Source organism: Dipodomys merriami, unplaced genomic scaffold (assembly GCF_024711535.1).
Source record: "Dipodomys merriami isolate MVZ:Mamm:240054 unplaced genomic scaffold, mDipMer1.0.p SCAF_123, whole genome shotgun sequence".
Taxonomy (NCBI): Eukaryota; Metazoa; Chordata; class Mammalia; order Rodentia; family Heteromyidae; genus Dipodomys; species Dipodomys merriami.
In genome coordinates this window covers 1,420,566-1,447,163 of record NW_027202527.1, presented here as the reverse complement: position 1 = coordinate 1,447,163, position 26,598 = coordinate 1,420,566, and the positions used below count along the sequence as shown (strand labels likewise).

The following is a 26,598-nucleotide window of genomic DNA, read 5'->3' as shown; positions in this document are numbered from 1 at the left end:
ACTAATTTTGACAGTCTTGCAATCTACAGAGTGTCTTCCTCCCACTGGGTGAGCCAGGGGCTGGTCTAGGACTCCTTGCCATTTTCCTCTGCTGTGTTTACTTAAGTGTCAATTCTTGGCTCACCTGATACTCCTTTTCCATTCTTCTTTTCCCTTCTCAGAATTAAGTACCTTTTGTGTTTTTGGGTTCTTCTCATTCACAGAGCAAAAGAACAGAAGTGGCTTTCAGTTTACTTGTTTCTAAATTGTACAATGACACTTTGAAAATCTCAGCTGGAACTAAGGTCCAACTTATATTAACTAGTATATTGTCCACAACTGTAAAGAAGTTAAGATGATATGTCTCCTGTAGACAACCACCATTTGTGATATTTGTGGTTTATCTTTACATGAACAAGGATATCTTTATTTCCCTTTGTAGGAAAATTTTGAGAACTAGCTTGCTGACTTGCTAATCTTGAGAAAGTACTCCCCTAGGAATAATAACCTCTAGGAGAGACACCAGTATGCACTGCAGATGAGCTAGCAAAGGAAGATGTACACACATTCTCAGTTTCCTATGTACTCTTGTACAAGTTGAAGATTTAGGTCATCATGTTTCTCTACCACTCACAGGTGAATTTCTTTTAAGTATTCTTTTTTTTAATTTTTTATTGTGAAAATACTATACAGAGGGGTTACAATTACATGGGCAAGATAATCAGTACATTTCTTATCAAGCATTGTAGCCTCCTCCTTTGTTTCCCCTTCCCATCCTCTCCCTTCCCCCCCACCAAGTTCTCCTCCCCCCCCACCAAAGTTCGTTTTTCCACATAACGACTTGTACATCTCATTTTTGCAATGGATCCACTAAGAGCAATGTGTATAATCCCAGTCCTGGAAAGCCAAATTGGCCTGATTCCACCCATATGAATTCTAATCCCAAAACTATTTTTCTATTGTACAACACCCTCTTACTTCTCCTTATAGCTTTCTCAATTCTCTTTGCAGAGGTTGAAGAAAGGCATTCAGAAATTAAAGTGTATCAAGAAGAGTGGAGCAAGACAAATGGTTATTGGTACCTGAATTTTAGCTTTCCTCCAAACAAATCCTCAACATAGATGCCACCAAATTAATGAAAATTGAAAAGCAGCTACAGGAAGATCTTGATTCTCTTCATTTACAGCACTTACAACAATTTTTCTCTGTTGTACCACTCTCTTAGAAACTAGGTCAGTGGATAATCATTACACATGACATTTTTGTATGTTTGTGCTGTATTTAGTCAAGGTCATAAATTATCAATTTTTAAGCAAATGAGGTTTGGTTGTATGCTCTTTCTAGGTACAGAAGGACTTCCTATTCCTAGACACAGCTCTATCATACAATTAAAGTCTTACCTTTTCTTATATTGTGCCTTAACTTTTCTTATATTGTGCGTTGTTTTAGAAATATTCCTACCCTACCTTCCTTCTCTCCTTGACTAGCTTTAATCCCTCTGTTTAGCACTGAACCCACAGATTCTTTAATCAGACTAGGTTTTTGATCATCCCCCCTGTACTTCCCTCTCTGGCTATAACCCATTTTGCATTATCAACGTGTAATCACCAGTTGCTTTTGTTACCAAGGTCTAGCATTTATTACAAATCTAGAACTCTCTTGAACTCACTATAAATATCAGAGCCAAAAGTAGGAGTGACTATAGTTTTGCTGGAGGCTCCTATGGACAATATTTTCCTGAATTAATCCATATTGGGCTTGCACTGTCTCCATGCATTTTCTATACTCTTTGAACATACGTTTATTGCCTAATCTACAGTGAGAATATATACTTGATTTTTGCCTTCCCCTCCCTTTAGCTCCTATTCTCTCTCTCCCTTCCCCATCTCTGTCTTTCTCTCTCTCTCTCCCTTTTCTCCCTCTTTCCTTCTTTCTTTCTGTATATAGGCCTGAATTTCAGATCTTTAGAAGAAATGAGTGTTTTTTTTTATTCCTATTCATTTCTGCCTCCTCCACTTTCCCTTTCTAATGATGTTCAGTGACTACTATACTAGTTTCTGCTAAATTGTCTCCCATTCCTCAAGTCTCCCTCTCCCCCTCCACTCTGTCATTCTCTTTTGCACATTTTAACAGCTCTATAAGGAATCACACCCTACTGCTGTGCCCTCTATCCAACATTGGTCTTTATTTCTGGTCTTTCCATTGGGATTCTCTTTTATTTTTCTCAAGGTTTACTAGAAACAGGCAGAGAAACTTTCCCTTCACTCAGGAACAAGTCATATGAACTTCTCATGACATATTTCTTCTCTGAAATGCCCAGGAGTGCATACTAACAGGTTCAATGCTGGGGATGGCTACAAGTATGGTTCAATGGATCCAACTAGTCTGTCCTTTCCAGAGACAGGAATTAACAGCAGACTGTTGGGATGCTCTGTTCCAATCTAAGCCCTTTGATTTGTGAGAGTCTCACCATCCAAATTATGCCAATAACTATGTAAACCTCAAAAGAACATTCACTAGTATGTCCTTAACAACCTGAGAAAATATGGCACTTGGGTAATGCAAAGTTTATGTGAGTCATCTTTTACTTCAAAGTAACAGATTATACAAATAAATAATATAATACAAATGACAGAAAAAATGCAAATAAGATAATGATTCAAAATGACTTGAACTTTGCACTTGAAATTCAACATGATCATAGAAACAACGGGTGCTTTCAATTCCAAACTCAGCAAATTCCTAAAAGCTTTCTTCAGTACTATCAAGAATAGTATGGGGTTCCTTATATTCAAGCATTTGTCTATGTCTGCTTTAAATTCTCATTCTACCATTCTTACAGGTCATATAAACTCCTGTTGAATAACAGCTCCCCAAACAACAGCTCTACCTAATTATGCCTCTCAGAAATGGTATTTCTCAGACTTTTGTCCTGCCAAGGAAACTCTCAGTCATCCTCCTCAGATATCCAAACACGCACTTCCCTTCACAAGGCTCCACAGTGCCAACCATCCTCATGTGCTCCCTCTTCTGTCTCCTCCCTATTCTCAGTTCACCTCCCTCCAGGCACCTACTTCAGACATGCTTTCTCAGCCATTACCCCTCCTTGTCTCTCTTAGCACTTCAAACTCTATCCTCTGGCTCCTTACTAATAAACTCCAATCTCTGTCCCTTTGCTCCTTACAGCTCAAAATCCAGGTCCTATTCTCCCTCTTAACAAATGTCTTGATTCCCCTGTGTCTGACCCACTATGCACTCTACAACCACTTTATAACATGTCCAATCCACCTATTTCTACAGAAAGCAAACATATCTTTCCATCTCTATCTGGGTTAGACTCTATTTTTATTTGGTTTATTTCTTCTTATACTGATCATTTTTTAACTCTTTGTATATTCTATTGTTTCTCAACTGGATTGCTGGAAAATATTTTCTTCTATCTGTTGATTCTGGCCATTGTATTCCCTTGATGTGAATAATCTTTTTAATTTGATACAACTAATGTGTTAATTCTTACTCTTATTTGGTGAACTATTGAAGTCGTACTCAGGAAATTTTTGTTTATACCTATACCTTACAAGGTTTTCCTTACACTTTCACATAGAAAATTGCATCTTCCAAGAGTCAGAAACACATAAGCTAGGATTTTTAGATGACACCAAAATTTTTATTACTAACAGGTCAAACCTTTTCCGCAAAAGGAAAAGGTTTTATTTCAAAAGATTCTATTAAGAATTATGAAAAGATAGACTTTGTAGACACTGCTGCTGCCTGCAATAGCTTGATGTTCTTAGAATCACAAGTTTCTGTGTCACAAGCTAATTGATACACAAAAGATATGGGAGATTTTTGTCAATGTAATTCATTTTTGCAGCAGAGTATGCAATATTATTACACTATCCAGAGTTGGGCAAGCACACCCAAAAGAGAGGATTATTTTTTATCCCAGGTTAAACTGCCTCTTCTCATCAATGAGTTAAGCTCTTGTTTTAGTTATAATTGATTACCAAAGCTAGAAAGGGGGTTATTCTTTAATTCTTATCAAAGGTTTACTTTGTTGATAGTGGTGCTAGCAGTGGGGTGGATGACAGATACAGTTTCAAGAAACCAAAGAGGTCAGTGGAAAGCTCCCACTCAAAAGGAGTCTCAATCTGTTTGATCCAATTGATAAAAATATGTATTCCTAAAAAGCAGCACTCCTAGTGGGACACTGGTGGCTCACGCCTGTAATCTTAGGTCCTACAGAGGCTGAGATCTGAGGACTGTGGTTCAAAAGCAGCCCCAGCAGGAAAGTCTGTGAGATTCTAATCTCCAATTAACCAGAAAACTGGAAGTGGCACCTTGCCTCAAGTGGTAGAGCACTTGCCTTGAACTGAAGAGCTCAGTGAAAGGGCCCAGACCCAAAGTTCATGCCCACGAAGGCAATTTAAAAAACAAAAACAAGCACTCCTACTTGCAGTTTATTCTTTTAGCTTATTTCATGAAAATTAATTTTCCTAATATGGCTAGCTGGTTACAGCAGCCATATCACATTTTACAATTTATTTTTAATTCCTTCAATATGATTCATATTTCTAACATGGTAGCTTTACATATACAGTGCTGATAATTGTTAAAATTGTAGTAAAAGAAAAAGCACATAATTCTCAGAAATATCTACATTGTGAAGTATTAGTATACAAGATAAAGGCATTTTCATTTGACAGGAAAGACCTTTTTTCCCATCTGTCCACCATGTTAAACACCAATGTGTTGGACTTTTGTTTTTTGTTTTTGTTTTTGAGACCGTCTCAGTATTCAGTCTAGGTGATTACATTCCTCCTGACTCAGCCTCACGAATGCAGGCATTTCAAGGATGAAATATCATTTCTGTGCAACCCTAAACCTATGCATTTTTCCATATCACCACAAATGGCTAACCCTTCTGCTATAATTCATTTGTTTTGTTTATAAAATTTCAAAGTCATAGTTTAAAGAAACTTGGAGAGAAAAGATTCATTTATGAAAAGCTCCTACTTTTGAAGGATTTCTTTATATCCACAAGGGCAATAGTAGCAATTCCATCTATGAAAAAATGTGATTGTAAACATCATCTTGGAGCACACATGCCCCAGTATCTTTATCTAGGCTACTGCTTTATCTATTAAATCATATGGATTGCCAGGTCTTCACTTGAATCTGCAACACTGAATGACTGGATATCAGTCCTCTGATCTTTGAAAGGTGAAATGAGGATCTGAACTTTTTGGAAGCTATACAACAATTTGGTCCAGAAATAGGAAACCTAACAAGACCACCACAATCTACAGCAGTCTCTCATCTATGCCATTTGTGGATTATCATAACCGCCACACCATTCCTTTAGTTGCTTAGCAGACAACCTTTCAACCCTACCTGCTACAATAATTATTATGCTCTTGATGTAGATCTGTAGGAGTGCAGTGGGTGCCAGCTCCCAGGACAAATGCAGCTGGACTCCATCATCTGTGTAATACAGATTTAACTTTGTCACCTGTTAATCTGCACCCTGGCTGAGGGTGAGTTTCACAGGATCCTAGGCATTCCAGGTCACAGCAAGGTGCTTTAATTCCAGGTCTTGGTGGCTCAGGCAGCTACTCTTCCCCCAGAGTACACTGAGCCAAGGGCTGAGGGCTGCCTACTTCCTGTCAGGGTGAGTTGGGAAGTAGCTAGGAAGTTGTTTGTGGAGGAGAAATACCTGATATGCAACTGTGGACCCTCATTGTGTGAAAGTCCCTCAATGTTTGAAGAGAATCAGTTTCCATGGTCACACTCGCTGCTACTGCTGCCACCTTCCTTTGCACCAGGGGCTCCTGTTGACACCCTTGAAGGGCTAATTAGCTGTAACCAAAATATGGACATTCAGAAATGAACTCTTGCTCAAGTAAAAGGGAAAGGACCATTTTAAAACCCATAGTAAAAGAAAAAATCTTAAAATTTGCCTCTTTAAACAAGTAACCATAATATATATTGTTTCGAGACTTTTGCAACACTTGGGCCTTAACAAATGTGTTTGATCAGTAATTGCTTTAAAACACAAATTAAGATCGTTTTTCTTCTTGGATACAGAGAATAGTTTATTCTACTTAAACACACTGTATGTTGGACCAAAAGTTTCCCTGGAATGTCATCTTTTCCAATGATGCTCAGATACAACCTGAACTTTCAAAGATAAAAGGTAAGTTTTCAAGCCAATGCTTGAAAGCCTAGTATGTTGTTTGGAAATTTCCAGCTTTAGCAGTTAGTAAAAGTAACTTCTGAGAGTCCCAGTAACCATGATATTTTAGGGACGTCCAGACAAAGACTTTATTCAATATATGTATGTGCTGTGATAAAATTTAATTATGAATTTTGGCTTTGTATCTAGCATTAGAATTTTTTAAAAGGAAAACCTAGCTTCTGTAGCTGCCAGCAAGATCTCCAGGTTTATTCATTCATGTGCAACTTAGATATCTCCTAGTTAAAGCCATATGTGAGCAGAAACTGGAAGCATAATACTTGATCATGAAACATGTTCACATCCATGTCCAGACCATCACCAATACTGAGAAACCATGAAAGTACTCATACTCTCCTGACTCTTTGAATGGCCAGGGGCTACCTGTTGAAGACTAAAAGATTCTTGAGGCTATCCCTTGTATGCCTGCCTTTATTATTGTGGGCTTCATTGGGTTTAGGTATGAGTGCACAAAAGGAAATCCTAGGTATCTTTTTTACCAACCTGAGTACTTCCTCATTCATCCTTTCTCAGAAAATCATGGCCCTGGCCACTTCCAAATTGAAGAAATCCTGTTACTGATAGGGATATAACTGATAGGGACTCATAACTGTTTTGTCTTTTTTTTTTTTTTTTTTTGTCGGCTGTGGGGCTTGAACTCTGGGCCTGGGCGCTGTCCCTCAGCTCTTCAGCTCAAGGCGAACGCTCTACCACTTGAGCTACAGCGCCACTTCCGGTTTTCTGGTGGTTTATTGGAGATAGGAGTCTCACGGTCTCTCCTGCCCGGGCTGGCTTTGAACCGCGATCCTCAGATCTCAGCCTCCTGAGTAGCTAGGATTACAGGCGTGAGCCACCAGCGCCCGGCTTGTTTTGTCTTTTTTTAAATAGCTAAGTTTGTTTTATTTTATTTTATTTTAATTGTGAAAATACTGTACAGAGGGGTTACAATTACATGGGCAAGATAATGAGTACATTTCTTATCAAGCATTGTAGGCTCCTCCTTTGTTTCCCCCTTCCCATCCTCTCCCCCAACCCCCACCCAATCCTCCTCCCCCTCCCCACCAAAGTTGTAAAGTTCATTTTTCCACATAACAATTTATACATCTCATTGTTACAATGGATCCATAAACCTCAATCCAGTAGATGGAAAGAAATAATTAAAATTAAATCAGAATTAAATGAATTAGAATCCAAAAAAAACATAGAATCAATAAAACAAAGAGTTGGTTCTTTGAAAAAATTAACAAAATTGACAGACCCTTAGCAAATCTTAGAAAAAAAGAGAACACACCCAAATAAATAAACTCAAAGATGAGAATGGAAACATCACCACAGAAACATCCAAGATTCAGAACATTATAAGGGAATACTTCTCAAAACTACTTTGTTTTGTCTTTTAAGATCCTGCAGCAACCTTGGGGACAGTGCTTTGAGTGTTGTCCTACAGGTTAGCTCTAGATAGATTACAAAGACCTGGCCATCCTCTGCATGATAGATACATTCAAAATACAGTGATTGCATCCTGTCTAAGATGGATCTCCTGAAGGAATCTCCAAGGGAGGATAAAAAGAGGTGAACAGTGGCAAGTGGAATGTAAAACCTATCCCATCCATAACTTAATTATTACCTTTGGGAGCAAGCAATTCTAAACAGTCCTTCCATCTAGGTAGGGCTTTTGGCACAGCTGTAATTTACAAGTCATTTCTATCCCTATCCTCCCTATGACACCATAGACAGAATTCTCACAGCTTACTAAGTAGTGAATTGAAGTGCACTAAGCTAAAAAGATAAAAAAATTTCTGCAGCCATACACACTATATCTCCTTAACGCCCTGTAATATCCCCTTGTGTCAAGTGGCAACTATAAAATTTTACATCATGCTGGGAGATATCAGAAAATCAGCACTTTCCAGATTTCTGGGGTTGTAATATTTTTCTGGGATGCCTCTTCAGCTGCCACCACTAACATAAAGGTACAAACCCTAAAGGCCAGTCTGCATGATCAAGCAATGCCAATTGTGAAGCAGAGGTGAGGGAGTCCAGAGGCAGTCTGCTCCCAAGCAGTGTGGTTTTCATAGAGCAGGGAAGACCTGGACATAAGATGTCTTTGCAACTGGACATCAAACACTTGTCTCACTACCAGAAATACAATTAACACATCAAAGCTCATGGTTAGGAGAAAATGCTGGATCTAGTGAAATGCAGTGGTATGAGAAATGTATATGTAATTTGCCAGCTGCTAGCAGGGCTGCAATTTGTTTAATGTCCAGACATTCTTCAACTGGTTAACTGCCCACAAATGGCCAAGTTCTATCTGGATCGTTGAGTGGTGTCTCTTCTGAAGTTATTGTCTATGCTATTTTTTGATTCTACAATTCCTGGTATATGGAGTAAGCACCCTAATCTGTCCATTCCAGCTTTACTTTCCAGATCATTATCCAGAACCTAGGGCTCAATTACCTGTTCTACAACCTTAAGGACATAGTTATCAGGGCTAAAAACAGTCAGCATTCCAGCTGAGAAGTACTCAACTCCACCTTCTTTAATTCCTGTAAACCTAGAGGATAAACTGAGATTATGGGCATAATATATGCTCTCATGCTCTAGATTCAATAATTCAAGGTTAAAAACAGAAATTATTAGTACCCTGTGGTGATATATGGTCAAAAGTAATGAGATAGGATGCTGTTCCTTTACTTCTCATGTGACTTTTGCCTTGAGGCCTAATGCGCCAATTCCTCATGGGATCCTGACAAATTTTTAAATCGACACATTATGCTACAAATAATTTCACACATCCTATGTTTCAAGTCCATAATGAGAAAAGGCCTATTAACACTGAAAACACATTGAACCCAGTAGTAATCACTCAGAATACTGGAGGCATTAAGGATCCAAATGGAGGGCATTTCAGGATGTCATAGAGTGATACTGCATACTCCATCCATAGAAATGACAGCAAAACATTTATCTCTTACAGTGTCTGTTATTAATTTTACAAACAGAACTTTTGCTGTTTGAAATAAAGTTCTGCCTGGATTTATACATAGATCTGCCTCTGTTTTGCCTGTGTATTTCTCCTTCTATGTGAATATATGTATATATGCATGTGTATACATATGTCCACACAATACATATATATGTACATAGATGTAAATGCTACTGTATATAAGCACATGTGTAATTATAGATTGCTTTTGTGTATACACATACCTGCCATGTACCTTAATCAGTAATCTTGGTGGTTCTCAGACAGGAAAGAAATAGGAGAAAGTTAATGCTGCCAGAATGCCAGAGAACACTAACTATATTTTAATGCCATATCAAGTATAAGAAATGCACATAAATCATTATTCCTTGGTATTTGTTGTGAAATAGATAGGAGAGCTTGCAATCAGTATGTTAGGGTTCCTCCACTGCATCAATGGATCCCTTGTAGGAAGAACCTCTGTGAGAATGTGCTAGATTGACCAAGAAGAATGTAAGCCATATTAATACACAGCTACAGATTCTCACAAACACAGCCACTAAATTTTGCTACCCTGTGTAGGCAGTTTATTTGGGGGGCCCTTAAAGTCCTCAAGAGTACCTACGTGAACACGTATGGCCATCTTAGAATCAGAAGAATGCTTGTATGTATGAGCACTCCTGGTCACATCTAGTGTTTGAGAACAATTGCAAATTATAGAGTTTATGTAGTTTAAAGACAAGCAGACAAGAAAACAACCAATGTGAACTTTTTCATGCCCATGTGTAGCATCCCCATTTATACCTTGTTGGAAACCATGTATATTGTCCATCTTCACCCACACTCCCAACTAAGATTTCTGTAGGGCTTATTACTCTGGCTCGACAGAGGGAAGTCCACTGATCAGGAAAACAGCATGTTGCTCATTGGAGTATATGTAGATTCAAGATGTTCTGCAATGAGTAAATTCTTAACCTCATCTTATGACAAGAGAAAATGGGCAAAATCTAGGACTTTGATGCCATTAAGTAACATGGCATTTAAAGAAAAAACACACACAGAGGGCATATTTCATACATGTTTTCTCCTGACTCTGGGGTTAGCAGTTCTAGGATATGCATGTCTATGGAGAAGAAATTCCTGCACTGCATGTGACAGTTTCCTGATATCTCTCCATTCCTAATTCTAAGAAACTTGCCATGTACTTATTTTTTTACCTGCACCCCTCCCCCACCTCCACACAGTATCCAGCTTCTAATATATTTTGGAGTGAACTGTGGTCCTGCTTGCTTCATGAGCGTTCAAAGAGAAAGCACTTTCTGGAAAATGATGACCAATTCTTCTCCCTAGTCAAAGTAGCCTTGGCTTGTATACTGATAACAACACTTCTGTAAAGATCCTCTAGAGAGCTGAGTGTCTAGCTACTCAGGAGGTGAGATCAAGGATTGCAGTTCAAAGCCAGCCAGGGCAGGTAAGTTTATGAGACTCTGATCTCCAATTAGCAACCAGAAAACTGGAAATGGTGCACTGTGGTTCAACTGGATTTGAGCTGAAGAGCTAAAGGTCTGTGCCCAGGGTCAAAGTTCATGCCCCACAACCAAAAGAAAATATCTTCTGGAGCTCCACATTGGGTAGCAGGTTGAGAGTTGAGCTATGAGTTCTTTGCCCTTCAGTTATTCAGAATTGAAAAAAAAACAGGCATTCCCAGAATCTGTTACATTCATCTAGTGCCTATTGTACTCTACAGTGGAACCTATCCAATGCAGGTTAACTTATAGCAAATTTCTGGACACTACTGGTGGAAGAGGGACAGCACTCTGGAATCCTAATGTGCAAAAATATCACTGAGAACAGCCCTTATTCTCTAGGTCCTCTAAAGTGATCTTTAGTAGATCTAGTGGTGAAGATCTAGTAAAGAAAAAAAAATGTTAGGTTACCTAATTTAGAACAAAGAAAACTGCTTTATGCTTTCTTCTCCTCACTCTCTTGCAAAATTAGCATTCTACCTAAATATAAACATTCCATTGGTCCTCCACTATTAATTGCTCCTCCCTTCTTCCCTTCCTCTTTCTAATCTCACAGGTACAACCATTAACTTGGAACTTTCTATTTTCAATTACCAACTCTTCTGGTTTTTCATCTTGTATTTGATTCCCTTACATGTATACAGTGAATTTTTAACAAATCTGCCTAACCCTCTTTTTTTATTCCTCCCCCAAAACAATTCTACTAAGCTTCATTATTTTTTCCATACATGAATATAAGATACTTTGATCATACTCAGCCATCCCTTTTTTATTTCATTTCCCCCTCCACTCTCAATTGTCTCTCTCATACTTAATTTTGTCCTAGGTTCAAACTCAAATTTTTGTACTATAATTAAGTAAACTTTCTCCTGTATGTGTAACTTAGCAATAAATTCAGACAGAAAATGGTGCTTCATGCACAGACTTTTATTTTGTGAAAATGTCAACATAGTAGCCTGTATAGGATTTATGCCTATCAAAACAAACAAACAAGTGGAAGTTAGGACAGTAGTCCAAAGTTGTAACTCCTCTGGACAACTAGTGAAGTGTTTAACAAAATGAACAGCAGTAAGCAGAAACACATTCAGAGGAGGGAGAAACATGAATGGACTCGGGAAAGCTGGGAAAAAATGCAGTCATATTCAATACACATTATGTGAAAATTAAGAGTATTTAACATGAAAGGAGGGATGTAATGAGGAAAATGGGTGAAAAGAGTGGAAGGGGCAACATGGCTCAAGCTGCACTGTACTTGCCAGGCTTGCTGGCTCACTTCTGTAATACTAATAACTTCTGTTATTCAGGAGCAGTGTGAAGACAGCCTGGCAGCTTGGCCAGTAAAGTCCACAAGACTCTTATTTCCAACACAGCTCTTGTCTTGCATTGGTAAAGGCTCAGGGATAGTGCCCAGGCCAGACTTAATGAATTGTAATCTCTTATGTAACTCTTAACAATAAAGTTCTTAACTATTTTGACAGTTAATCTCAAATCCTAACTTCTCTTTTCCAATAAACATGAACTTCAAACTTACTGCTGGTTGAGATGAAAAATACCTCTTTTAAAGTGAATGTAAAGATATGGTCCTTCCTCTAAATGATAATGTTTTAGAAATATCGTTAAGACAGAAAAGTACTATTCTATTTTTCTGTTGGAAAATGAAATTTGGTAGACAACTGAAAAATACCGTTTTATTATCTTCTGATTCCTCTTTACAAGGCTTCCACCATAATCTTGCACTCTCCCTGGAACCTACACACCTGGAGCTACTTTTATGACTCACGAGGAGCATGGTAACCCCTCTCCTTAGAGGAGACAAGACCACTTTCTCGTCTCCCACCATATTCACGACCATGGTAATAGGTTCCACTTGGGCTGCTTGCAGTATTTTCACTTCTACTATATTCATGTTGTGAGCTGCGGTTATCATCATACCGATTGTTTCCACCATAGATCCTGGAGAATTCTTGTGTAGTTGGTGCACTCTGGTAATTACCTACAATATGAAAGATGAACAAGCATACTGTTGATAACATTGTTTTTGTATCATGAGTTTTAAGTACCACATGTTTTGGAATACTGAGTTTTGTTTTGATGAAACCTGACTGAAATCTAACTATTCACATTATCCCTGTGCCAGAGTGCTATACACACGTATGCACTATATTGTAACAATTTTCCTCAATGTAACAAAGTGTGAGACCTTATTTAGCTTTCAAATTAGAGTGCTAAAAACAATGCACACATGCTCAAACTAACCAGAAGAACTAGATGGAACGGTTTCTTACCATAACTATCATCTCTATATGAACCTCCACTGGAATGACTCCCATCATAGCCACCACGAACACTAAATTAAAAACAAAGCCAATAATTAATGCAAGCATTAACAATTTCAGCAATATATTTAATAGAATATGTAATACCTATAGCTTTTGGAAGTACGTTCATCTCGTGAACTATAATGACCATAATCATGATATCCATATTCTCTAGTTGCCCCAGCATAATCCTCTATGTCTCGAGAATTCAGGTGTTCGCTTCTTGAATAATTTAAAGTAGAAAATTAAAAACAACAACTTCTAACTTCCAGAACACAAACAACTCTTAAAAACAATATTTCCAGAACACAAACAACTCTTAAAAACGATAAAGAGATTCCAATGTAAAAATGACCAAAGGAACTAAATAGACATTTCTACAAATCAGATAAACCAAAGCACACATGAAACAATTCAGAATACAACTAAAAGCAAATAAAAATATGAATTAATCAGATGCATTCCAATCTGTTAAAAAGCCTAAAATTTGGGACTACAGTGAACTGTTTGCAGGAAAATCAAAGAATACACTGTTAAATTCATGACTACACAATATTTTTAAAATGTCCTATGGCATATCAATTCTATTTCTAAACAAGTAAGAGAATTGAAAATTAGTACTTGTGTCATATATATATATATATATATATATATATATATATATATATATATGATGTTATGCCACCTCATGGTAGAAACACCCTAAGCATATGACTGAATACGTATTATTACATATATACTATTGAATCTTACTCATCTATATAAAAATAAAGTAATGACTTATACTTTAATGTAGCCAGATCTTATAAACATCATACTACAGAAAAAAAACAACATGACTTAAGTAGTGTTTGCTTACATAGCATGAAAAACACACATTAGGATAAGTAAATGCTTAAGTATGTGGCAATTTCTATGCAGGGTACTGGCTGTGGAACAGAAAACCTTTGTTGTACAATGCCAAGTAAACTACACTGTATACTCTGGACCATTCCACCTCAAAAAAAAGACCAACTATTTGTTATCTTACTTACCTATCTTCAGTAGAATAAATATCATCTCTTGGTGATATATGGTCATCTCTCTGGAAAGAGACTGGGTTTCTTTGTGGCATAACATCATAATTCTTTCCCCCATGCAACAGCGAACCTTTAATTTAAAAATGATTACATGAAGCATTTCATGGTGAGGATATATAAAAGAAAATAAAATTAAAACAATGGTACATCTTGTCACAAATATCCTTAAAGTATTCCAAAATATACCCACTTATCCCTGACATTTAACTGTTAATTCCTAAACACAGTTTCTTTCTCCTTTCCTAGTATGTATTACTTATTTTCACCACTGCTAGTAGATACTTCCTCACAAAATTAACTAAATGTCTTAGGACTTTAAATTGTGCTTCTCATGGTTTTTACATGTTCAGATTTTTCTCATCTACTTGTTATCAGGAATATTATGTAAAATATGTGCATATATAATATTCATTCACACATAAACATAAAGATACACACATACATATCAGGATATGTTAAATGGAAAATATACTTACTATATCTCACCAACCACAGCTCATCAACAAAGGACCTTGTATAGATGTGTATCTCCCACCTTCTTTAGTAGTGTTGTAATTAGACTTCTCTACTTTCCAAAGCAATACATCCTTCATATGCAATGAGGAATGCAGTTCCACTACATCTGAACTTCTCTCCTAATACTCAAATTGTTATTCCATTCTGGTTAAAATCTGCTACCTCCTCAAAAAAAACAAGTTTATACATGTTCTTACCTAAACTGTCATCTACCTTTTCAAAGTACTATTTAAAGCCTCACTATGATTACAGACTTTTTCCTTGCTAAAATAATCTCATCAACCCTAGCTTACCAACAGTGCTTTGTATACCTATTACAGTGTGATAGTAGGCTATGGCTTGCTGCCACTGCTTTGTATCCATAGGGATACTGCTGGTCCAGAAAAATAAAATCAAATTTCAAACCTCAAAGTATAGTTTCTTTCACAAAATTGGAAAATTGACAACTACCTGTTCTCAATATTATTTGAAATTTCATTGAAATATATTAATACATATTATATAGTATACCTACAATGTCTTCTAAGTCAGTATATAAATTTATCTTTTTAATATATATTTTACATATATTACACATACGATGTCTTATCTGCTAAACTCATACAAATAAACATCTTTATATGTTAACTCACGTTCTTGATTCCTACAGTAAGCTATTTATGAAAAATAATATCATAACCCTGTGTGTTAGGGAACATTCTAGTGATGAAGTTGTATTTGAATGATGCTGAATAGACTACTAGCCTTGTAGGTAGACAATTTTTTTCTGCTGCCATTTGATTTTCTTTAAATTAAAATTTAAATTCTACATTTTATTTTACATTTTTCTTTCCTTTTCCTGAAAAACTTATCTCCACTGGTTTTCTAGATTTTGTTACACATAACTCCTTCAAGACCACACAACATTTTTCACTCCTAATTTTTTCTTTCTCAAACTTGCCATAAGTTTCTATTTGATCAGTTCTTTTAATTTTTGGTGTATTATACTACTTTTGAGGTAAGTGCTTCAGAAATAGTTGAAACAAATATTCATCTATATTCTAAAAACTAATGCTTGATTCTAATTTTTAAGAAATGATTCACAAAGTTTTTTTTTTCTTTTCCATTCTTCTTGTTTTTTTATATGACTTGTAATGGAACATGTAAGAGCAGAAAGCAAAAATGCAAGGCCTTTGAACTGTTCATTGACTTACTTTCTATGTAAGTTAAAATGTAAATTGTACATTTCTCAGCTAAGGGAAAGAAATTACTTGTTTTCATTGGGAAAATTTGTTATTGAATTTTACATGCTAAACCCTCTACATGTACATACTCATTTGTCTGACTCCATATTAAACTTGTAGAATAACATAATCTTATTTTGTGCTAATATACTTTCCTATTACATGTTGTCAATATTATTTCAAAGTTCATTAATATATGTCAATAAGTATTAAATAGCATATACAGAATGTCTTTAAATCAGTATATAAGTATATCTTTACAGTATATATTTTATATATAATATACATACTATGTCTTTTAAACCTAAGTATAAATAAGCATCTTCATATGCTAACTCATATTCTTGATCCCTAGAGGTATGCTATTTAAATCAGTGTTAATCATCTAATTGGAATAAGTCATTTATGTATTCTACATACATAATGCAAAATTGACAGTAAAACTATTACCATTTCAAAAGTCAAACAACATTAATTAGAGCAAAACAAAAATTCTTTATCTTAAATTTATGACTGCCAAAGTATTAGCTATCTTTAAAATTTTTACAGTAATCATTTATATGTAATTTTATTTCATCTGCTGAATCTGCATCTTAAAACTCATCATTTCCATTTTTCCTACTTTACTTATCTTAGGCTTTCTTTGAATTCTGTCCTCAAATAATTTCAAAATAATCATCAGGCATAATTTGAAATGTCATATGTATGATCATGATGATTTATGTATTTCATATGACAAAATAAATTGCTTTTTCAGATTTACAGGCAACTAAAAAAAGACTTACCACTTCAAGTTTGACTTTCATGCTTTTTAATTTCATTTTAAATACTAGCTAAGCCTACAATGATTCATTTATCCTAATGACAAATCATGTTTCACATTAACATTTCCCTGTATCATTTGTTCTCATTATCTATTCCTTTCAATGACACAATTCTAAACTTTGATATTTTCATGTCTCACTAATTTTACATAATCAACATCAATGAATCGAATGTTAGATATCACTATCATCTTACAAACCAACTTGTAATTTTTAAATGGATATACAGGAAGATAGTGATGAGCTTTAAGAGGAAGAATTCATATAAGGTTAGATTACCTATCATTTTTGTTTTTTTAAAAACAATTTCAATAAAGAACTATCATTATTCCAATATGAAAGTTTTCTTCTGGCAAAGAATTAGAGACTAGAAATCAGGGCTACAAAAGAAGAAAACTGCCTTACAGATCTCTCCCATATCCTACTAAATAGAAACATAACTATCACAACAGCTCCACTTTCAGATCAGGGAATTCTGACAGAAAATTAGAAAAATTCTAGAGCAAAAGAACTGGAAGCATGGGAGCTATATGAATATTACACCAATAACCTGAAATACTGCTTTTAAATCTACAATCATTAAGTATTTACATGTCATGAAACTCCTGACAAGGAAAGCAAAACTGATGGTTCAATCAAGATATCCACACCATTCTCACCACCTGTTTTGTTTCTTAAAAGTAATTCCTTCAACAAAGCTTTATCTTATTCATAAGATTCTATATTCATTCTCAAGAAACTATCTTTTACTAAGCATGTTAATACATACCTTCTCGCATTCTACGACGGCTTTGCACAGGAACAGAATGATCAGATCTTTTAGGAGGAGGACCACCACTTCTGGAAGATGGACTTCTTTTAACTGGTAAGTATCGCCTAGAAGAACTCACGTTGAAATTAAGACTAGATTTGCCATCATCTGTGTTGAAAACAAAATCTTAGTTAAGTAAGCAATCTTTTAACTACCATCTCTTAATTTCTATTTATTAATACTAAAATTATTACATAGTCTCAAGGAATAAAGCTTCATTAAACTCATAAGATTCAGAATTACCTAATCTTATTTTCTTTTTTCTAAGATTTGAGACTGAAACTAGAACTTGGTACCTGATACATTTTCTCGTTGGCTGCACTCTAATAAATTATCTATGCACCTCCAGCCACAAAAATTACCTTCTATTATGCAAGTACAAAAAGTCATGAAAATATATTGATAAAGTCCAAATTCAATTTTGGGGAAAAAATGTTAAAGCCTCAAAAGACATTTGAAGACACATGAAGACAAATGAAGCATAAAGAAGCAAAACTTTGTCAGGTTCAATATGCTGAAAAGTCAGCGATGATTAAAAACCATGTTTTAATTATTATAAGGAACATTAATGCATCTCTTCTCATCTAAGTCTGGTGTGCAATCACATTGCTGATAGAAACCCAAGTATCATATAACACAATTCCAAATAACATCTATAAGACAAAGAAATAATGCATAAAAAGAATGTACTATATATGGAATGCATACACAATATACATCCTACATTGAAAAAAATCATTCCTTTATAACTTCTATCATTTCTTTTTTTATTATATATATTTTTTTTATTGTGAAAATACCATACAGAGGGATTACAATTACATGGGCCAGATAATGAGTATATTTCTTATCAAGTATTATTGTCTCCTCCTTTGTTTCCCCTTCCCATCTGTTCCCAGACACCCCCCCCAACCAAAGTTGTAAAGTTTGTTTTTTGACATAACGACTTGTACATTGTTGCAATGGTCCACCTGTATCCCTATTTAAACAATTTATTTTTTCCCTTCCCCTCCACAAATTATACCAACATCAAATACAGTGAAAGCAGGGGGTTATATTATACTATGGGGGAGGGACATACAAAGCAGCAAAGAAATCATCTTATAAATATGTTAATTACATGAAAGAAAAAAACCATTGAATATTTATCTTGGGGTTCATTTCCCTAACATCAACTCATCTGACCTTTTCTGCTTAACTCAGACATACACTGGTTATTACAAATAAAGGAAACCATGGGACCTATGTTTCTTTGGTCCTGGCTTACTTCACTTAATATAATTTTTCCAACTCTTTCCATTTCCTAACAAATATGTTGGTGGGAGTGTAAACTTGTTCAGCCACTTTGGAAAGTAGTATGGAGATTCCTCAAAAGACTCCACATAGAGCTCTCCTATGACCCAGCAATCCCACTTTTGGACATTTACCCAAATGATCACAAACAAGACCACACTACAGCTACCAGCACATCTATATTTATTGCAGCATTATTTACCATAGCTAAGATATGGAACCAACCCAGATTCCCCTCAGTAGATGAATGGATAAAGAAAATGTGGTATATATACACAATGGAATTCTATGCCTCCATCAGAAAGAATGACTTCTATCATTTCTACCTGGAAATATGTGTATGTATGTGAGGGCTGGGTAAAATTCCTTGAAAAGAAGAAAATGTACACTCATATAAACACACCAAGTTTTTAAATTTGATTCTTAAGGTCAATTTACTGCAAATTGAAAGATCTAAATCTATGTATCTCAACCTGGAAAAAACTGGAAAAAATACTGCAATCATACTTTAGAAAGTTTTAATCAGTGAATATCACATTACCAAAACAAACAGCTCTATACTTGACCTATTAATAAATAAAAATAAAAATTCAACATGTATTTTATAATTTAATTTTAATGCCACAATGCTGTTTAAGAGCAAAATTAAAAGGATTCCCTTCTCCTAGAGAGAAAAAAAATTATCTCTGAAAATAGTATGTGATATCATTTTTATGGCTCATTCTCTTCTGGTCACAAAACACAAGAAAGTGTTTTAAGTAGGTCCCAAAAAGCAAAGGCATATTTGAGAAAACTAATGCCCTAGTTAATTCATATAGGAAATCCATTCTTCAGGCTGTTGCTCAATCTCCAATCCAAATTTATATGGAGCATATTTACATAATTTTTAGGAAGAACAAATAAATTACATGACTAATCTCTCAATATTATATATTAGTTGAAGGATTAGGGGCATTCTGAATGACCATTAAGATGGAAAACTTGTTGAATAAGTAAAGGCACTTAGTATTTTTGGAAAATTTTCCTTTACTGCACTATTTTGTATCAACAGGCATTTGTACAATATACTTTAAATGCTTAGAACAAACTTCTTATTAGCAGTAAATTTAATGTTTTGCTCAGAAGGAAATATATGACAAACAACACTATCTACATAAACCTACTGGCTTTCAATCCTAAGTTTGCATATTTATTTTAAAATATTACCAAAGGGCCTTTCATATGAGGAGTGGCCTCTTGCTCCAACACTTCCTCCTCCTCCATAGCTCAGACTTATTTGGGTCATTTTATTTCTTGAAAGAGGTGGTTGTCTCCCCCTACCACGACGGTTATAAGAAGGCTTGCCTGCTGGTTCCACTTTAATTTCTTTTCCATCCAAACACTGAAAAGATGAAGAATTTTATCAATAATGTTAACTAACTTGTTTATATTTTATGTCCATGAAAGTATAATAAACTATTAGTCAATACTTTAAATTAACATCAGTCTTCCATCTAGGGGAAGTATATTTATATTCCTTCACAAAAGCGAGAGGCTGGAGGTATGATGCCATTAGTAGAATATGGGTGACACAGTCTAAAGGAAACTTTTTATTTGTATACCTCTAATCTCTCTGTACATCATCTTTATAGTAATGATTAAAACAATTTTTAAAGATGTAGAGTATCTGTTTAGCAGGCATAAACCTTGAGTTCAAACCCTAAACGCCAAGGAAATCCTCAGAAGTCCTCCCATAACTTATAATACCTTTTATTTTTATCCTTATTGTTTTTCTATTCTCTTCTTTTCTTTTTCTTTTCCCCTTCTGGTAGTGATTTTAAGTAGAAACTCATTTTCTGGTACTAGGCTTATAGCTCAAGACCTTAGGCGCATTAGGCTCTTTGGCTTGACCTTTACTACTTGAGCCACTCCTCTAGCACCAGGACTTTTCCTGGTGATTTTGAGATGGAGACTCAGGTACTTAAAGCTCCAAGCCTTGGAATGAACTACTAATGCCTTGGAAGTTTTAGCTGTTGGAAAGCTAACATCCTGTCCAAAGTAATATTGGAATAGTACCATGAAAGAAGCTGAATGTATCTATTGAATAAGTTGTTTTCCTCTACTTCCATTCACTATATTTTGGTCTGTGCTAGTACTGGGACATCAACTCAAAACTGCTAAGGACATTGCCCAGCTTTCCTCTAGACCATGTTCTAAACTTTATACCATGTCTGTTTTTGATAATAAGGGTGTCATGGTTTTGTTTGCTTACTTTTCTAACAAAATGGTCTGAGGATTTCAGTGCCGAAGTGCACAGGTTTTAGGATGAATCATAGGTGCATGGCCTATAGCCAATTCTTAGTCTATTAGAACATAAAATATCAATGGTTCAAGATGGCATCATATCACCTTAGAAACTACAGAAAAAAAAATCAAACCACCAATACTATAAAGTGCTGAACAGAAGTAGGATGGTATTAAAAGATGCTTACTTTTCCATTCATCTCTTTGGCTGCCCACTGAGCATCTTCAGGTTTTTCAAAAGTAATAAAAGCAAAGCCTCTCGACCTCTTGGTTTGCCTATGCTTCAGCAAAATAACTCCAAATACAGAAAACATTTTAATTTACATAAGAACATGGAAATTAAAGGTTCATGAACAAAGTTTTTGAAAATTATAATGGGCATAGTGCTGTAACAGCATTTCAAATTTTTTTCTTAACATCCCAAAACTTTACAATTTGACTAGTATTTTCTATATCAACAATAAAAGCATTTAAACTAAGCCCATCCCATTATATGTCAAGCACTACTTCCACAACATATTTGTTAGTTGATTTTCAGTGTTATAACATGTTTAGGGCATTACAGCAAATCAGGCTTTCTTAAAAACCTTGTCATTATCATGCAAGTTTCAAGAAAAGGCATTTCAGTGTTCCTGTTTCAAAGACAAGAGACTGAGTCTAAGAATTACCTTCTGCTAAGTGTCCAAACTCACAAAAGATCCCTTCAAGATCCTTTTCAGTGGTGTCTGCACTAAGGCCTCCTACAAACAGTTTCCTAGGCTGATCAGACTCCATCCTTTTGCTCTAAGTGACAAAAAAACTCAAGTTTTTCCATGTGTTTAACACTCAGTCAAAAAACCTGACAAGTGAATCCTTAATATATAATTACCTCCAATCAACAAAAACTGTAATATAAAAAACACAAGTATTATTGGCCTATTAAAATAACACATTTCAAAGATTCTGATCATTTATTTCATATAAAAATATATTTTTAATATTTAACTATAGGCCATACTACATTTTAAATTTTCATTAAATTACAGTATTTCAAGTTTTCATTATGGTATAACACAATATATCTGTGGGAAACAAGAAAGATCAGATTGAGAAAAACCAAAGTAACTGATACAAACATTTTTCACATATTTAATGCCTCAATGAGAATAGAGTGAATTTACTGCTTTCAATCACTTATAATAACTTATGCAGTACCAAATTTTTTTATTTTGGTCTGTCAGGGCTTTAACTCTGGCCTGGGTGTGTCCTTCAATTTCTGAGGTCAAGGATAGCAGTCTATCACTTGGTCCACAGCACCGCTTCCAGTTTTCTGATGATTAACTGGAGATCTGAGTCTCAAGAGACTTTCCCGCCTGGGGTAGGTTTGAACCAAGACCTCAGATTTCAACCCCCTGAGTATCTAGGATTACAGGTATGAGGCACCAGTGCCTAACATCACTACCACCTTTAAAGGGGTATTTTTATCCTAAAATGTTAAAGAAAGGCAAGTACGGGCATGTGAACACATGTAACAGTTACTATGGTAAGGTTTGTAATAGGTGCACAAGTATCGAGTATTTTCAAATACTTTCCCTCTGTCCCCACTTATCACAGTCACCAATAAGAATTTGTTTCAGCTTTCATGTTGTGCTTGCCAACGTTCTGCACGTGCCCAGAAGAGTGCGTTATGCACAAGAGAATTCCGCCTTTACCTGCGCTGAGGTAAACAGTGAAGGTCTTTCTCGCCCTCTTAGGTATCGAATGACTAAATTAACTGACAAAGTTTAAAACGTCCAAATTTTCTCGCTTTTCTGTGAGGTGGGCGAGTTTGCTGCTAACAGGTCAGCAGTGCCAGGTTTTAGATTCAGCGTTTGACTATCCTGCCTTCCTTTTCTAATCCAGACTGTAGGTACTAAAACTGGAAGGAAACCGAGAAATAGACACGTCCGCGTGAATCAAAATGGCGTCCGGAGCTTTCGCCAGCGAGAAACTTTGCGCTAAGGAAGAAAAGTCACACAAAGCCCAACTGGCACAGAGGAGGACAAAGAATTAAATGGAAATTGTGTTTTCTCCCCCCAACAAAAGAGGTTTTTCTGCAGTTCTTCCTCCCGGACCCCACAGAGTTTAAGCCCATCCCCCTCTGAGGAACAAACTTACGGCCGCCACCTTCCTTTTCAAGGGAGCGGACGGACGTCTTTCCAGCAATACGAAACCAAGCTCCCTCTGGTGCACACAACAACATTTTTTCACACACACACACACACGCACGCACACGCACACCTATCGTACATGTGCATAAATGTGTCGTTTGAGGAAAGGATGTTTGGCGACGTCCGATAAAACCTGAGGTAAAAAACACTTCTGCGCTACCGCTATTTTATCTTCACGAGAGGTGATTCCGCTTCCGACAATCTCTGCAGACGCTCACAAGTCACGTCAGTGTTGAAGTTTCCATATTCCTTACCTTCTTTCCAGAGTACTGTGTCCTGACGGCACGACACGCTTGCTCACCTCCCGAGTCAAGGCGCGAGCAAGATGGAGGGATGTGGGTTCCGGATGTAAGAGGAGGTCAGGCGGAAGTTGGCAGGGTGGAAGATCGAAACGCGAAAGGGGTGACACACGAATAAGTAATTTTGGAGTGTTGCATCCATGGTGATGGAATGCAACAGTAAAAAAAAAGTCATTGTGAATTATCGTAATTATTTATTGTCATTGTTTTAATGGAGCTAAATATTAACGAAGATAACGATTATTACTAAGTGCTAGTTTTAAGGTCCCCCCTCCTAAATATTGACATTATGTCTTCCCATTTGCCTCAAACTAAGTAAACAATCCGAAGCTTCTGTTTCTTTCACCATAGCTTGAGGTTTGAATTCCCAATGTTCTTATTCTTTCGATGAATGTAATAATTTGATCCTTTTGTTTTGTATTTTTATTTCTTTTTTTAAACTTCTAGTTGGCTGTTCTTTCTGTACAAGTGCCATTGGCAGAACTTATCTGTTTGCACGTTCGTTCAATGTAGAGCCTTACTCCCAAATCTCAGCCTCCAAAGACTTATGATTACAGGTTTGAGGGCCAACAAAGCCCTCATTATAGTTTTTATCAGCACCAATTTTTAATTATGTAGAATCTCAACACATTTTTATATCTTAGAATTCCAACACAGTTATGAATTAAAATATGGACAATTATAAATTATGACCTCTGAAGCCCGACATGATCCATCCTGGCAAAATAAAAATAAAAAGAATGTTTATTTACAGTAGACGGGGCCCTCGACTACCTTGTCCTGGGCTAGATTCCCAGAACTTAGAGCAGCCTTGACCACCAACCCTCCAGGGGGCAGCCCTGCCCTCTAGTAGTTAGTCTGCAAGCCACCAGCCCTAGACTTCTAAGGCTCCAAAGTGCAAGGCTTTTTCCTTTCTTTCCTTCCACCAATTCCTTCTTTACAGGTCTCTCCACTTCCCAAGTCTGTCCTTCCTTCCAGGTCTTCCTGGTAGCCGTTTGCCTTCTTTCCCCCACTGCTGTCTATTAATTAGTTTCCTTCCAGTATCCACCTTCCAGGTTTCCAGGTCTTCCTGATAGCCTGTTGGCTTCTTTCCCCTCCTGCAGTCTCCCAATTAGTTTCCTTCAGCTATCCAACTACCAGGTCTTCCTATTAGCCTGTTGCCTTCTTTCCCCTGCTCTCTCAACTTCCCATCTTGGTTTAGTTGCTGCAAACCCGCAGCCTATGCATAGGCTCCGCCCCTCCACTACTCCAATAGGCCTGTTTTGGGGGGGGGTTTTGTTGTTGTTTTTAATTGTGAAATGACCGTACAGTTTTTAACCACAATTCAGCCTCTTTCCCAAGCTACCCAATGTCCAATCACTTCATTACCTGTGGGGCTTGACTCTTCACCCTCCTACAGCACACCCTGCCTCTTTGATGCCATGCCCCGCCTCTCCCGCAGCATTTGGGACAGTGAATTCAGCCTCTCCACACTCACTGGGCCAACCTGATTATTGGGCCCTACTGATTATCGGGGCCCTACGGGTTATTACATTTTACACTTATTTGTTGATATCAATACTATTATTCCCTCAGAGAAATAACCCAGCAGTGAAAAAATACACAGAATGTCAATAGTTTTATACATTTAGAAAATTTTCAGAATAATGTATTTAAAATGAAGGTTACTACTTTGCCTTGTTTACCATATTTTCTTTCCAAGGTGCTTAACTTAAAACACATTCTTCCTTCAACAGAGATTATCTGTTTTCGTGTTCAAAATGTAAGATGTGTAGTTTTTTTTTTTCACCTTGTATTCCTTTAAGGAAATAAACGTTGGGTTTTTCAACTTAAGATAGAAAACTGGCCAATATTTTCCCGGAGTTTTTGGATAGCAAACCTGATAATCAGAATAGTGATCTGCTCACAAATTCACTGTTTAAAATTATATGAAGACATACAGTAACTATTAACTAAGATGCATTTTCAGAATGATGTAATCTGATCTATTACAAGTGCTGATGGTTATATGTATTATAATGAAAGTAGTGACAAATACAATATAATCAGAAATGTAGCAAAAAGACTGAAAGCAGATGTACTGGGATTTAAGCTAAGGGCCTTTGGCTTGTTTGATATCCATCTTTTTATTTTTGGTGCTGCTGGAGTTAGAAATTAAATCTTTACAGTTTCCAACAACACTCTCTAACACATTTACAATCCTCTTATTCTGATTATTGTTGAAATAGTGTTCTGCTTTCAACCAGAGAAGGTGTAGTCTGTGAACCTCCTTATATTTACACTGCTATCACTGAGCTGGTAGGCCTATCCCAGCACACCCAGCTTTTTCTGCTGTGATAGGGGTCTCAGGATAATTTTTCCCAGAGTCTGCTTGGAAACAGTCCTCCTGATCTCTATCTCATGAGATATTAAGGTTATAGATGTAAACTAAGAGTGCCCAAATTCCTGTCCTCAATCATCTCTTTAACTCTTTTTCTTTCTTTCTTTCCTTCTGTCTCTTTTATTCTTCCTTCCTTTCTTCCTTCCTTTCTTCCTTTCTTTCTTTTCTTTCTTTCTTCCTTTCTTTCTTTCTTCCTTTCTTTCTTTCTTTTTGTTCCCAGTCACCTGGCTTGAACTTTGGGCCTAAGAGCTGTCCCTCAACTCTTCAGCTCAAAGTTATCACTCTACCCCTTGGGCTACAGCACCACATCTGGTTTTCTGGTGGTTTATTGGAGATAAGAATTTAAAAAAAAAAGAATTTCATGGGCTTTGAACATTGATCCTCATATCACAGCCTCCTGAGTAGCTAGGATTACCAACATGAACTACCAGCACCTGGATCCTTCTTTCTTCCTTCCTTCCCACTCTTTTCCCCTCCTTCTCTCCCTTCTTTCCTCTATCTTCCCTTCTTTTCTCTTTCTTTCTTTGGCTCTTTCTTTCTTTTCTTCTTGAGATGTCCCTGAGCTTTTATGGTCAAGTTTGGTGTCCTTCTACTTGAGGCTATGCCAATAACTTCTGGCTTTTTGAGAGCTAATTGGAAATAAGGTCTTGGGGCCTGAATTCTGGGCCGGGGTGC

The 26,598-nt window shown here is 36.4% G+C and overlaps 1 protein-coding gene across 2 annotated transcripts; it reads right to left on the bottom strand.

The window, feature by feature from the left end:
• Nucleotides 1–11,670: 11,670 nt before the first annotated feature.
• LOC138823776 (RNA-binding motif protein, X chromosome-like) lies at nt 11,671–23,593 on the bottom strand. Of its 2 annotated transcripts, XM_070017334.1 has the most exons (9): nt 23,499–23,593; nt 21,724–21,838; nt 21,244–21,350; nt 19,979–20,153; nt 17,438–17,587; nt 14,061–14,175; nt 13,132–13,248; nt 12,994–13,055; nt 11,671–12,701 (listed from the first exon to the last, which is right to left on the bottom strand). In XM_070017334.1, the coding sequence occupies exons 2-9, from the start codon at nt 21,827–21,829 to the stop codon at nt 12,478–12,480; spliced, it is 1,056 nt and encodes a 351-aa protein (XP_069873435.1). In that variant the 5' UTR covers nt 21,830–21,838; nt 23,499–23,593; the 3' UTR covers nt 11,671–12,477. The 2 variants fall into 2 exon arrangements, with proteins under 2 accessions (XP_069873435.1, XP_069873436.1); XM_070017335.1 differs by lacking the exon at nt 13,132–13,248 and having other exon boundaries at nt 21,724–21,836.
• Between the last annotated feature and the right edge of the window lie 3,005 nt (nt 23,594–26,598).

Excerpts from the sequence above, each read along its gene's own strand:
- LOC138823776 (XM_070017334.1), bottom strand. The coding sequence starts at position 21,829 with ATGGAGTCTGATCAGCCTAGGAAACTGTTTGTAGGAGGCCTTAGTGCA. Across the intron at positions 20,154-21,243 it reads CCAAAGAGATGAATGGAAAA|TGTTTGGATGGAAAAGAAAT; the intron begins GTAAGCATCTTT and ends TCATCTTTTCAG. Across the intron at positions 14,176-17,437 it reads CCGTCGTAGAATGCGAGAAG|GTTCGCTGTTGCATGGGGGA; the intron begins GTATGTATTAAC and ends TTTAAATTAAAG.